Raw genomic sequence first — 15427 nt, 5'->3', positions numbered from 1 at the left:
GGAAATGTTAATAATATTTTGTTCCTTAATAATAAAATCTAACCCAGTTTAAAGAATAGTAACCTCAGAGCATGATGCTGCCACCCGCATGTTTCACTCTTAGTCTGCTGTTCTTTCTGGGAACATTATTTTCATTTTGTCCAACAAATCTAGTTTGGTTCCTTCCAACCAGTTAATATTTTCACCAGACTTTAGGCAGACCTTGATGTTTATTTTTTATTGGAGGAAAAAATCTATTTTCCAATTCTACTCTATAGTCCAGAAATAAGTGACTGAATGTCTAGTGGATAAAAAAGTGTTGGACTCCTTCACTCCTGGATATCCTTCACTCAAGCTGCAAAATGAGTGTTTGGTGTGACTGTAGTTTAAAGCTCGCTGACATCAGAACTTTAAGAACATCTTTAGAGTTTGGTTGTCAACCGGGAAGCATAAAGTAAAAAAAAAAAAATTAATTGTCTCAGAAATAAGACATATGATGGTTATTAAGAGTTCTCTGTCTTTAATCAAGGATTCTGTCATTTCGTACCATCCTAAATCTGCGTGTTTCTGGTATCAAAATTGACGTCAGATCCATTTTTTGTCATGGTCTTGGTTCTGCTGTTCTTTACTTTGCTCCTTGTTTTCTAGATTTCTTGGTTTAATTCCAGTTTTGTTGTACTTCTAGATTTATTTTAGTTCTCATGTTTTTCTGTTGTCCTCTTTTGCCCTCTTGTGTGTGTTCCTTTCCCCTTGGCTCCCTCATTGTCTCCTCTCACACCTGCTCCTTGTCTGCTCGTTAGCCCTCCCTTTGTTGGTTCCTTGTCTTTGCTGTCCTCCCGTGCTGTTGTCCACGTTCCTCGTCTCTCCCTGGCTCCTCGTGTTTGGTTTCCCCCAGATGTCTCCATAGTTCTGGTTTGCTTTTGATTATTAGTTGGATTTTTGCATTCCTGCCTTTGTTACTGTTTTTGACCCATTAAACTCCCAAGAAATCTCCTCAGCCTCTCTGCCTCTGCATTTGGGTCCTCTACCACAACTGACCATGATATTTTTAATAATTTTAATATTAAAGAAAAAGAGAAATAGATGAAGGTGAAACCAAACACAGTTCATCAGTTTAATAGCATCAGAGTAGAAAGTGTTTCTAGGTGGTCTAACTCTAGATGCTCCTCAGCCTCCAGTGGATAAATGCAAACCCAGCTACTGTTTAGCTGAACCACCTCCACAGCTGCTCCTCTGAGATACAGGGGATGAAGAGGATCCTCATCCTTCTGAAATCCACCACCATCTTCTTTGTCTTCATATTGATACAGAGGTTATTTCCTCTTAACTAATAAATAATTCTTTGTCTCGATCTGAGAGTTTATTACGTTTCCTCTCACTGTTCCTGTCAGTGTGGTAGATTTGCTGAGACTCTGCTCCTGTGGATCCTCCCACAGTGTCTGATTAGCAGCTGTAACCACAGTGACTCTGATCAAACAGGAATTAGCAGAATCCATCTGATATGAAGCTGAGCTTTGAATACCACTTCCCTCCTCTTTGAAGAGGAGTCAGATATCAGTGTTCAGCTTTTTGTACAGCCTCTTCTACACTTTGTATCACTGTGTTTGCAGAGCACAGTAGTAGAGAGCTGTGTCTGCCAGGGTTAGCTCTCTGATGGTCAGCTTAGAGCTGATGATGATTATCTTGGTGATGAAGATAAAGATGATGAAACCATTCCATATTGTGAGTTAAACAGGTTGTTCTTCTTGACTTGAACTGAATGAATGATTATTGAAATATGCTGCAGTGGGATAATCTCTCATTTGATTTTAAATAAAAAAGCTTTAAAAAAGCTTTCAATTACTACTCTTGTATAAAAAAAACATTTCTTTCAGTATAATTTTAAGGTAATTCAAAGAGAAATTACCAATGTGGCTAAAACATTAGAGAACAAAGAACATATTTTTGCTGCAATCTATTTACTTAGATGTTTTAGAAAACTAAACTGTGATTACGCAGAAAGACATGAGTATCATGATCTGGTTTCAGATTGAATCCAAACAAAACATAGAGGAGGAGCAGTGTGTGAGGCCCTCTAGTGGATGCTGTGGAGTATTGCAGGTTCTTGTACAGAGTTCTGGTGTTTCCTGTCACTGTGGGCCTCACAGCACAGTAGTACACAGCAGAGTCTGCCATTGCAGCAGAGGAGATCAGCAGGTCCATCTGGGGTTTGCTCACTTCAATCTTGAGTTCAGGAACATTTTTAATTATTTCACTCCCTGAAGCAGAGTGAGAAATCAGAAGCTCTGGAGGTTCTCCTGGATACTGACGGTACCAGAAGAAATAATCTCCAGTTCGCAGGTTGGGATAATTATAGGACAGAGTGACAGAGCTGCCCTCTAAGCTGGAGATCTCTGTTTTAACCGCAGTCAGTCCTTCACAGCGGATTCCTGAAGAAAAAGGAGTTTTAGTTTTTGATTCAGAAACATTTCTGACATTTTAGAATAAAAACATTTGAAACATCTAGAATCTGACCTGTTAGCAGTGAGGCGACCAGCAGAGAAAGTCCATAATAGTCCATGATGATCAGAGTTAATGTTTGAACCGTGTTGAATGTGGAAGTTTGTGTCTCTTCTATAGTTCAGTAACAGCTCAGCTCCTCCCTGAAGCTCTCAGCTCCTCTTCCTCCTGCTGAACAGACTCACAGCTTCTCTGCTTCTGATTTTTTTTTACTTTTTACATGGAGAAGTAAGTTGAAGAAGTTTCTTCATCCTCACACATTTTTTACAAAAAAAAAAATTCTATATATTTTAGAAGACGGTACTTTATTGATCCCTTGGGAAGACTCCCATGAAGGTTACCAGCAGCTTACAGGGCAAAAAAGTATTAAGTGAAATTAAGTTAAAATTAAGCAAAATACAAATACAAATAAATATGGAGTTCACATTTAACAGAAAAAATACAAGCGTTGCCTCTCCTTCCCTCTGTCCTGTGTCACCTCCTCGCCCCCAGTGAGGCGTTGTACAGTCTGATGGCGTTGGGGACAAAAGAGTTCTTAAGTCTATTGGTCCGGCAGCAGTCTGTCACTGAACAGGCTCCTCTGGCAGCTGATGACGGTGTGCAGAGGGTGGCTGCTGTTGTCCATGATGTCCATCAGTTTATTCAGAGTCCTCTCCTCTGCCTCCGTCACCAGAGAGTCTAACTTCATGCTGGCCTGCCTGATCAGTTTGTCCAGTCTGGACGTATCCTTCTTGGATGTACTGCCTCCCCATCACACCACGGTGTAGAAGAGGACACTGGCAATGACAGACTGGTAGAACATATATAGTAGTTTGCTGCAGGTGTTAAAGGATCGCAGTCTCCTAAGGAAGTACATCCTACTTTGTACCTTCCCGTACAGGTTGTTGGTGTGTTTTGACCAGTCCAGTTATCTGTCCAACCACACCCAAAGGTACTTGTAGGAGTCCACGGCCTCCACCTCAGTTCCCTCTAGTACGACTGGTCTTTGCTTTTGTCTGGACCTCCTAAAGTCTATAACCAGCTCCTTTGTCTTAGAGGTGTTGAGCTCCAGGTGGTTTGTGTGGCACCAAAGGGCAAAGTCCCCCACCAGATGTCGATATTCCGCCTCTTTGTCATCCCTGATGCATCTGACTATGGCTGTGGCATACGTTTGTATGTGACAAAGCTCTGAGTTGTAGTGGAAGTCAGAGGAGTACAGGGTGAAGAGAAGAGGGGCCACCACTGAGCCCTAAAGGGCTCCTGTGCTGCTGACCACAGTGTCAGACATGATGTCCTTCAGCCTGACATACTGCGGCCTGTTGGTGAGGTAAATGTGCATCCAGGTGACCAGGTGCGGGTCCACTCCCATGCTGTATAGTTTGTCCTGGAGCAGAAGGGGCTGGATTGTATTAAAGGCACTGGAGAAGTCCAAGAAAAGGATCCCCACCTTATCAAGGTGGGAGTGGGCCCGGTGCAGCAGGTAGAGAATGGCATCCTCCACACCGACATCTGGCTGGTAGGTGAATTGCAGGCGGTCTTGGGCATGTTGCACCTGAGGCCTGAGTAGGCCAAGGAAGAGCCGCTCCAACGTCTTCATCAGGTGTGAAGTGAGTGTCACGTGAGTCATTCAGCCTGCTGGGCCTGTTCTTCTTGGGCACTGGAACGATGCAGGATGTCTTCCAGAGGGTTGGCACTTCCCCTACCTGCAGGCTGAGGTTGAAGATCCGCTGTAGTGGCTCTTCCAGTTCAGCAGCACAGGTCCTCAGGAGTCTTTGAGGGATCATTCTTATCATTTATAAAAATAGCTTTTTTAAATGATCATATCTAGTTTGTTAGATATATGATATAATATTCCATGCTTATACTATAATACTGTAAGATAAATGTTCATGATTTAATGTTCTTTGTTCATGATGCTAATGTGTTGTTATCTGGAAATAACCTCAGCGCTGATTTCTGTAACCTTTTCTCTGCTTGGCTTAGAATAAAAAGAGTTCACGTTTAGTTCTGTCTGAGAGTCGTTCCTTTAAGAGGATTTCATTATTACTGTGGATCACTTCTAAGATACTGGGAGGACTGTAGACGCAATATTTAAATATCAGGATGATGAAAACACCAAAACCAAACCTGAACAAATTCCATAGCTTAAAGCTCAAACTAATCAACCTTCTTGTTTTTTAGAAAATTTTCTGTCAGTTCACCTTGAAATGATCACAGCTGAGACATTTAATGGTCTTTTCTTTAACAGTGAACAGCAGCTGGAGTCCTGTCATTGAATGACAATGACAGGATGCAGGAGTTTGCCCTGCAATCAAAGGGTTGTCAGTTTAATCTTTCCATGTGGTTGTTTCCTTCACTTCATCAGCATTGCCTACTGATGGAGGTCAGAGGTGGTGCCTGTGTACGGCAGCCTCAGGGCAGCTGAGGCTATAATGAAGCTAGCCACAATAATCAGTGTGTGTGAATGGCTGAATGTAATATAAACTTACTTGGTTATCTGAACTGTATTCAAGCTGCATTATTCATTCAATAAAGTTAAATCGTTTCATGGTTATTTCATTAAATGGTTATTAAGAAGCTTCAGGTTTGCAGCAAAGTGGCCAAAAGAGTTGTTTTTGCCAAGATTTGTACCTGACATCCAGCATGCAGACACCCTGTCTACATGCGGCATTCTCTGTGTAGCTAAGTAGAAATACTAATTTGATTTTACATAGAGATGTGAATACTACACGACTCTCTGCACTTACGTGTTTTCTGATAAGTTTAGATGTAAAAACAAAATATTAAAGTTGCTGATACAGCTTAATGTGGATGCACGTTGGAAGATATAAACCTTTAACTGAAACCATTAATTAACCATTACTGAGTTTCATGATAAATATTCAAACGAGAGTAAATATGAAAAACAAAGTGAATATTACTGAACCCTCAAGAAAGATAATCGTTTTCCACATGGCCAAGATTCGATTAGTATTTGGATCGAAAACCCAATATATTCATCCTGTGGGCGTCTTTCTCTTTCATTTCTCTCTCATTCAAGAGGAAACTATCCCATCAACCCATGTTTACACAAACAACCATTCTTTCCTCCAGCGTCGGCCGTAGCACTAATGACATCTTGACCATGCTACTCACGATTATCTGTAAACCATTACTGGTTGAATCCTGAAACTCAATCTATACATTATAAACATGATACGTGAAGGATAACAACTCAAAACCCTTCAAATTACTTGAGGTTAGCCGTCAGGTTATAAGGCTAAGTGAAATGAAAAAGAAAAAGGAAAAACGTAAGTCAGTCAATCAGTAGTCAGAGTCCCAACTCCTCTAAACAGCTGCCCATGTATAGTTTACTATGTAAAACAGTGAGACAGTAATACAGATTAGAATGCAGAATAATGGCATGTTACAATCATCAGGATTATGTTTGTAGAATAAAAGAATAGTTAGTGCTTGTGATGTCATCTTTTCTGTTGAAAAAAATCAAAAATATAGTTCTTTCACTTCAGGGCTTTGTCCCTGGCTTTTAAAAGGCATGAACACAGGAGCACGGGTTCACGCCTTCAACATTGTTGCAGATGGAAGTCAATGGTTTGCAGTATTATGCTTGGGGTCACAGGCTTTTACAATCCATGACCTGAAAATGAGTAAGACAGAAAAATAATTTGTGTTCTTACCAGCAAATATCAGCCAATCATAGACAATAATCTTCATATCACTCCAATCATCCCATTGTAGTACGTAGTGTTGGACTTATCTGATTCTATTGGAGAAGGATCCCATTCCCCCCGTGATGCTTCCATCACAGCAGGTCCTTCTCGTGGTCCTCCTGCTTTTCACGCCTTGGAGTTGCATTATTTCAACATGTAGCTGGAGTTCGCTGTTCCTCTTGTCCTTTCATTACTCTTTGATGTACTTCCCCTATTATTTGAGTTCAGTCAGTCTGCTCCGATGTTCTCTTGGTCCCCTGGGCCTCACATATCGTTCATGTGTCCATGCCTTATCTGTGTCCAAAGTGAGGGCAGTCCTTTTCCCATTGTCCTTAAATATCAGTGTCAGATGTGATCCTGAGAGGAAAGAAAAACTGACGAGTATCTTGAAACCACATCTAGAGATGTAGATGAGTCCAGTTTCTGTATTCGAGGTTCATATTAAAATAAGAAAAAGTTTTGATTCTTGCAGGAATGTCCCATTGCCTCTTGGTTTATCTTCTCCCTGATCTGCAGTTATAAATATTTCCAAATATCCTCCAATAATTTATAAAATTCAAATCTCAGAGAATTAACCTTTTTGATAACAATAAAATAAATCATGTAACACGATTGTAGGACTTCAGATTGGACCTCAGACCAAAACAACAAACAAAAAGTCTCTCTTTTGTTGAATCATCTTACCTGTTCAAAGAAACATGAAATAAATTACAATCATCTTACCTTCCTAAGATAACAAAAACAGGAGAAAACTTTACTCAAAGAAAATGGCGGTCCTATCCTACTGTGCAATCGGTGTTACAGCTTCAAATCGCTCCACAATCATTTCAGGAATCTTGTCATTTAAATATCTGTTAACACAGCTGAGTGTGAGATAAATATAATCAAACTTCATCACCTTTTCTATTCCTCTGTAAGGTCCCTCTCATCACAGAGATCCTGGGTCATTTTTGCTGGAAGTGCATGTATTGCATTATTCTCCCAATTATATGTTAATGACAGAAAAAACATTAGTAAAATAATCATTTGAATTTGCAATGCAACCCTTAAACAGGTTGCATTGCAGAATATAAGCAAAAATCCTTTTTCCTCTAAGCAAGTTGAGTGCCATCCTACGTTGTTTATGAAAACAATCTGGATTCGTACTTTCTGTGCTTTATTAGAACAATTATAAAAGACATATAGATTTGTAATTTATTGGAAAGTTTATGCACTTAGATCACAAAATCTCACATTAATGTTCCTGATTTTCCTACTTAAGGTGCTTTGCCAGTTGTTTATTTACTGAATAAACCTTTTATTCAGTAAACTACTGTTACAAATGTACATGTGTGAAAATCTGCATTATGTATTGAGACAGAAATCAGGAACATTCTCTTATTGGTCTACAGTCTAGTTTTTAAATGAAACAAATCCCTGCTGTTGCAAACCCTCATAGAAACATTTTAACTCTTCCTTATTATAATGTTTTTCCTATTTGGCTCCATACTGATAGCTAGGGCTTTAATCTTTTTAAGATAGTACATTTCCACTTGGATATTCATAAACATTAGTATTAAGTTGGCACACATATTTCAGTTTTGTTTGTCCGACTCTGCCAAATTATTCTTCTATTGACGACAGCAACACTTATCCGCAGAATATGTTGGCAGAATATTATCAAGTTCTGTGTGTCCACTCTAACCTTAATCATCCCTGTAGCTCTCTGCCAAGCTAACACAAAGATATTTGAGTAAGTATTAATATACTTGACTTTATTTATCTGGCTTTGAGCTAGAAGTGTTGTCTTAAGCTTTTTATCATCTGCATTTAGAATTCTAATCAGTTTCTATATTAATCTTCAGTGCAATAAGCTTTAGATAACATAATCTAAAGTATAACTAACCTCTTATATCTCTTAATATAATTGGTTCTTCTGTTTCCATTATAAGTTAGTTTCCTAAAATAGATAACCTGCTCATATATATCAAATACATGTTACTTTTACATTTAGGACGTCAACAGTTTAGTTAAAATTCAAGTAAAATTTGTACAGAAAAATCACTTGGAGATTTCACTAGAAAACCCAGATATACAAGAATTTTCATCAGCCTCCGATCCCCCCAACAGTGCTTTACAACTCATGAATCCCTTTCAGATGTAAATGCCCCATTAGCGCTGTGGCAGGAGAACCATTCCACCCAATTCAGTTTCGGTTTCAGCTAAAGTCTCTCTCTTTGAGATAACTAGGTCTATGTCATCAGTGTCGCCAACACCGCAATGATTTCAGCAGAGCCACCAGCGCAGTGATCAGACGATAACTGATTTGTACAATGAAAATAGCTGCATGAGCTGGAACGCCTTAGAAAGCAACAATATCTATACAATAGGGCTCGGGATCCACGTTGCATTGTGGGACGTCGCGGTCATATTGACGGCTACGCAAACGTAAACATAGCTCTGATACAACGTTGTTGTTGAAAGAAGAGACAGAAGTAGAGAGAAAAAAGATGTTAAGATCCCAAAAAGGATCTGGAATTTACCAGGACACATTAAATAGAGAAGCCAGGGACCGGTATGGTGACAAAATCAGCATTATTAATCATTTGGATCCATATAAAGTTCCAAACAATGAGTGGAGCACCGATGAGTGAGCGCCTATACTTCAAAACAGTTCCCAAGCTACAAGTCCTTGGAGTCTCATGTGCAGTTCATGAATGGATGGGATCAGGAGCTGCACATCATAAAGCCAGCAAACAGTGGGAACACAGTAATTCGTACGAAGGTAAGCTGTGATCAGACGGGCTCTGGAACCTGCTAGTTTAGCAACTGCTAACCGCTAATGCTAACAACCACTCACGCATGTAATGTACTTTTAACTAGCTGCTATGTGTTTCAAAGGTGTAGTTAGTAACGTTAACTGCCAACCCTCCGGGTTTCTCACGTATTTGAGCCTTTTCCCACTGCCGTTTTTATTATTTTCCCGTAAAAGATCCCAACTTTGAAGGAAAGAAACACTGTAGGCTATAAAATAAAACCGTGCATCTTTAACTTACCAGAATGAAAATGCAGGGAACACACTCTCAATGACATTGGAATACTGTGGAAAGTTATGTTCGGTCGTCTTACAGCCGCGATCCAAGCTAGCCGACGACTCTTTATCTCTGACGCTTGGTCTCCATGGTTACGCGTCCATTCAGGAAAGCGGTGGAAAGTTAACCCATTTTCTATGTTTCCATGGCGATCATGCGTTGAGCTGTTACAGCCCACAATACAGCAACGGTTTACCATGGTTGAAATCAAGTTAAGGTGAAATTAATCAAATTAAAACACGGCTGAGAGGGAGTACAGTACCCGGTAGTCATAGGCAGTAGTCTGAGCCGCGGTAAAAGACGCATTCAACATGGCGGCGACGCGAAGTGCCTACGTCACGACGACCAAGCCCTATAATGACCATTATTTATTTGGGGGGGAAATATAACTCAAGCAATTTCTCCTCTCTCCTCTGCTGCAGACATGCAGACAGCATTGTGAGACTGCAGTAAAGTTGGCAATATATTCACAGATTCAGCTTTTCTGGATTAATAACTGACACCTTTTTGACACCAAAGCAGACACCTCTCCACAACCACAGCAAGGCAGACAGTGAGCTACAACCATAATTTCCTCAAAACGAGTCTCCTGGATCGCACTGGGAGAATTACACTGGACCCTATGCAGAGCTCGCTCCTCCGCAAATGCTCCGTCTGCAAGTTGCAAAATAATCAGAGAGAAGCATTCAAAAGCGTCACCAAGGAGAGGTGGATTATTATCACATTAACTGGATTCGAAAATAATACTTTTCTGAGGAATTTCCAAAAGCCTAAATGACAAATGGCACCTCTATTCTATCATAGCGCCTATTGGAGCGCCTCCATTCATGTCATTGGTTGGAGCCTAGAGCTGCCAATGGGCTTAAGATTCCTTATATTGGCTATGTAGAACTTGATGTACAACTCTGTGGCAAACTGATTCCCAACTGTGGTGTTTTGGTTGTGCAGGGCCTTTGTGGTAAGCTCCCAGATAAAGTGTTTTGTTCAGGAACTGTTTGGGGTGCATGGTGTGGCTTGGTCTTCTGTGTCTGGTGTTTCTGAGGCCCCTCAGTCGGTCATGCAGGCACTGCAGCAGTGTCAGTCTGCCTACTTACAAGAGCCTCATATTCCTGGGAGGGTTAAGGTCAGGGGTAAAAAAGGGCTGTCGGATTCCTGGTGGAGTCATGAAAATTGTGGCTGCCACATGTTCTGATGGGTGATCGGGCTCTACCGCTCTGTTTGAACCTTTAGAGCCCGGATTGCCTTCTGCCTTGCTTGCTTCCCCTGCTTTGGTTCCAGTAATCAGGGCTACAGCTTATGTGCCCATTAATAATGTTGGTTTGACTGAAGTGGTGTTATTTCCCCGCACTGTTGTTGGCACTTTGAATGTTGTTAATGTGGCGAGTCTCCCTGCAGGAATTACTGAAGTTACAGCAAAAGTAGCCACGATGGGGTGCCAGATGGCTTCAGCTAGTGTGCAACAGCAGGTGAAGGACTTGGATTTGTCGATGCAAGAAGGGGGGGTAGAATGTAGTGGTATAGAAATATACATAATCCCGCACAATAAGTTTCCAGGTGAGGACTTCCGGTTCTTAAGGTGGGCGTGGTGTATATAAGGGAGCTGCGATGTTCATTCAGGCATGTATCGTCTTTGTTCTTCCACTGTGGGGCTGCGTCCGGTGGACTCTGGCAGCGGAAAGCAACAAATCGCTGGCTGGTGCATGTTGCGCTGATGTTCTGGTGGTAGGTGTTCTCTCTCCCTGCACTTTAGCTGATCTTGGTCAGAAAATCTAAAATGAAGTGTGATAGTAGGTAAACAACACTGCGCTGTGCTCCTCTTCCTCGGTCTGCGAGTTTGTGTGCATGTTTGTTGATCAGCAGGTAAGAAAAGTAAAATTCATCCAAGCTCCAGTTTCTTCTAGTTTTATTTAAAATGGTGACTAATCTTTTATAGCTTCCCCACAGTTGAACCATTGATGCTCTGTCTGTGTTTGTTTCCCGGACCGGCTCTGCTTAAAAATATATATTCGGTGACACTAGATGGAAACTCAGACTTTGTGAAAGTTTAGTTTTAGTTAATTGCTCAACCACTCAGGTTGCTTCACCCAGAGAATATTACTGTTGGGATCTGGAGGTCTGTCCACCTTTCTCCAGCAGAGGGCGCCCTAAGGTCTCCTGGAGCTGAAGCTGACTACCACACCTGCGGCTGATTTGCTCATCAGGGAGACCAGCATATAAGCAGCGGCAGGACTACTCTTCAGCGACAGAGTGTTAAGCCAGTTACGGTTAGCAAGCCTGAGCCAACCAAGCTGTCTGATTCTCTGACTCCCCTGAAAACCTGACTTGAACCTAATCAGTCTTTGTCCTCTCTGTCTCCTAGGAAGAACCTGACTGAAACCTGGAGCTCTGGAAGAGCTTCCCAGCAGAAACCTGCCTGCCTGCTATCAGAAGCAACCTGGAGATCAAACTGTCGGAACCTGCCTGCCAGCTCTCAAGAAGAGAACTTGGAGAAGCTCAAGGTCTGAACACTAACAAGTCTGAAGTCAAGCCCTGTCGCTGCCTAGCCCTCTGCCGCCTCTCAGTCTCTGGACCCTTCTGGTTCCCTCCCTCTGCTGCTCAGCCAGAACCTCTGAATAGGTACAGACCTGCACATCATCTCAGATACAAGATCATAAGCTTCCTGGCTAACCCAACTGTCCCTCTCTGCAGAGAACCCTGTGTGACCAGTCCCAGATCTGTTTCCAGCATCTGTCAAATAACTTTGTGCTTTTCTAAATAAACAGTTGAACTTTTTACTCTGACTCTGTGGTGTTCTGCATGTTGGTTAGGAACCTAAACCCCAACATGACAATTACCTCTTATTTAAGGCACACAAGTTCAGTTATGCATGAATAAAAACATATGTGATGGTTTCAAATAAAAAAAAAAAATAGAAATCAGACAATATAAGGTAAAACATTAAGACCAGGTGTGGCCCTGCCATGCCACAGCGGGAGATGAAATGGGCACGCCGATGCCACACCCTAAACACCGCTTTAATAAGGCCGCCGCAGTCCAACTTTAACATAGACGGAGCAGAGCAAAGCAGAACAGGTCACATCCACACACACTTGCAGACAGAGGAAGAGAAGGAGTGAAGCGCAGTCGCGTTTTACCACCAGAACATCAGCGTAACATGCACCAGCCAGCGATTTGTTGCTTTCCACTGCTAGAGTCCACCGGACACAAGCCCCACAGTGGGAGAACAACGAAGACACATGCCTGAATGAACGCCGCAGCTCCCTTATATACACCACGCCCACCTTAAGAACCAGAACTTCTCACCTGGAAACTATTTGTGAGGAATTGTGTATATTTCTTCCTGGAACTCAGGTGAACTGGTCAATGCCAGAGTTTACTCCGACCCGACAGAATGCCCTTTATTTATGCCAAAATCTCTCAGCTTATGACCTGATTGCGTGCGAGTCAGCCATTAGGAACTTTGTTTTTGCCAAGATTTATACGTGACATGTCAGCATGTAGACACGGGGGGGGGGGGCTCAGAAAAATGGGCAAAATGATTTTTTTTTTCATTAAGATTTTATCCCAACGCAGAAAACTTCAAACCCTCTATATTCTCCCTAGATGAGAGCCAACCTTCCCTTCACCTGATCCTGACAATAACCCGTTAAACTCATCATTGTTGTGCTGTGGTCCTTCTATATGAACTACAAATCTTCTCTGCAGACTGAGCTTCTGTTACCCACAATGCATTAGAACTATTCACTGACCTTTCACAGTAAAATATGGGGTGCCGTTTGTAAAGTTAACCAGTCAAAAATTAGGACAAATACCTTTGTTATTTAGTGTGTTTTATGAGAAAAACAAGGGGGTTATTTTTTCCTTTATTCATTTTCTAAAATTTAATATTGCTAAATAATTATTTGTCATACTCTGTGGTCTAGGTGCAGGTCTGCTTTTTCTTTCTCTCCCTCCTCTGTAGGGCTGGACAGGCAGGTGCGTTCCATCAGAGCTAATTACCAGCCTTCATAAGGAGCTGAAACCAGGAGGAGGACGTCATTTCGTTCACGCTTCAGCGTGGTACAGACCTTCTCCTTGTTAACCCTATTTTCTGTGAGACCTCATCCTAACCTCGTCCTTCTACTTTCCTTCTAGAAAACCATCCAATGAAAGACCTGGAAACCCACGCCTGGGATCAGAATCAGAAAAACTCCTGGAAACATTCTCATACCTGAGAAGAACCCCAGATCCATCTGTTAGCCCTCCTGCCTGCCCTCGCCTGCCTGTCCACCCTCCAACAAACCCACAGAGAGACAATCTGGACCTGCACCAACAACCCGGACCACTGAACAGCACCTCTTCCCCGAGACCAAGCCCAACCACCACCTCAAGCTCACAAGACCCCCGACCAGCTGAAACTCAGTCTTGTTCATCTCCATTATTTTACTGAACTTTTCTAACTATACCAACTGTCTCAGTTATTGCGCCCATTCAGAGTCACATGTTCAAAACATGAAAATATTTAGTTTGCAAATTAAGCATTTCATTTTTAATAAATATTTATTTCAAAATTAATTATTTAGTTTGAAAATTAAATACTTCATTTGAAAATAAGATAATTCATTTTCTGAATAAATATATAGCTCAAAGCTAAATATTTAGTTTGCAAATTCAATATTTAGTTTTTAAATAAACATTTAGATCCAAACTAAATATTTAGCTTGTTAAATAAAAATATAGCTCAAAACAAAATACATAGTTTGCTAATTAAACTGGTTTGCAAATTAAATATTTAGTTTTTCAATAAGTATTTAGGTCTGAACTATATATTTAGATCTTTTTCAAATAAATATTTAGCTTTAAATTTAATATTTATTGAACTTACTAAATATTTAGCTAGCTCAAGCTGAGGATCCCCTCCCCTTCAGTGGGCTGAGACACACTTTATATTATAAGTGTTCAGATGGCATTTTAGTGATTTTTTAATGTTTTTACATAAACATAATTCATGTGCATAAAAAATATGGGGCCCCCAGGAACTTGAGGCCCTATAGGCAACTGCCTAGTATTCCCTAATGGGAAATCCTCCACTGATCACAGGATAGATTTTTTTTCCCACCAAATTCAATATTTAGTCCTGAAAAGAGCGGATAGAAAGACGTCATTAGACAGGTGTCCCAGGCTACTTTTTGGACTTTTAGAACTAAATCAACTGTAAAACTCTGTCAGTTCAGTTTCCAAGATGATGAATAACTGATTCTTTTATGTTATCAGAGCAAATCAGGCAGAATCGTTTAAAATGCAGTCTGTATCTTTGGTTAATAGAATATCTGCCCTAAACTCACCTAAAATGTGAGAGAGAGGAAAAAAGAGATAAAGCAGCATGTCTTTGGAGTCCTTGAAGCCACACAGCTGATAAACAACGTTCTTCTCTTGCAGCAGAAGGTGGAACAGATAATGGCATTGACTGAGCTAAAGTTCAGTGGGCGTGGCCTAAACCCAACCAATCAGAGAGTTTTCTGCTTCCACAGCAGCTCTGTCTCTGATCTTTACTGTTTCTTGTCTCTGTTGTCTTTGTCATCAGTCTACTGAATCAGCATCCAGTGGGTTAACAGTGTGTGAGGCCCTCTAGTGGAAGTTGTGGAGTATTGCAGGTTCTTGTACAGAGTTCTGGTGTTTCCTGTCACTGTGGGCGTCACAGCACAGTAGTACACAGCAGAGTCTGTCATTGCAGCAGAGGAGATGGTCATCTTCATTTCTTCTTTGGTTCCTTCAAATGTCATTCTGTCCAGATATTCTACTTCACCTGTAGGTGAGTGGGTCTTCAGGAACTCTGGAGGTTTTCCTGGATATTGTCGATACCAGAACAAATAATAAGCTGAATCTTTGGTGTAACTGCAGGACAGAGTAACAGAGCCGCCCTCTAAAGTGAACTCCTCAGTCTTTGCTGCAGTGAGTTGTTGACATTTTACACCTGAAGGAAGAAAACAATTATAATGGAAAAAAACAAGGATCAACTTGTTCTCTGAAAGACTCCAACTAACCTGTTCCTATAAGCAGAACCAGCAGAGTAAATCCAGATGTGAGCAAAGACAGCATGATGATCAGAGTTAATGTTTGAACTGTGTTGAATGTGGAAGTTTGTGTCTCTTCTATAGTTCAGTAACAGCTCAGCTCCTCCCTGAAGCTCTCAGCTCCTCTTCCTCCTGC

General features: G+C 41.2%; 2 gene segments (V, D, J or C); both read right to left on the bottom strand.

Moving 5' to 3' along the window:
• The window catches only part of LOC119775177, a 9339-nt gene extending 6671 nt beyond the window's left edge, over nucleotides 1-2668 (bottom strand). The window contains exon 1 of the V gene segment in view: nucleotides 2641-2668.
• On the bottom strand, nucleotides 1843-15427 carry LOC119775172. The segment is given in 3 exon segments: nucleotides 1843-2408; nucleotides 2494-2555; nucleotides 15333-15427. Coding segments are annotated over 2 exon segments (504 nt in total).

The sequence above is a fragment of the Cyprinodon tularosa genome, unplaced genomic scaffold, assembly GCF_016077235.1.
Source record: "Cyprinodon tularosa strain WSP-4 unplaced genomic scaffold, ASM1607723v1 ctg853, whole genome shotgun sequence".
Taxonomy (NCBI): Eukaryota; Metazoa; Chordata; class Actinopteri; order Cyprinodontiformes; family Cyprinodontidae; genus Cyprinodon; species Cyprinodon tularosa.
Note: the sequence above shows the minus strand (reverse complement) of the source record. Positions and strands in the feature narration are given on the sequence as shown.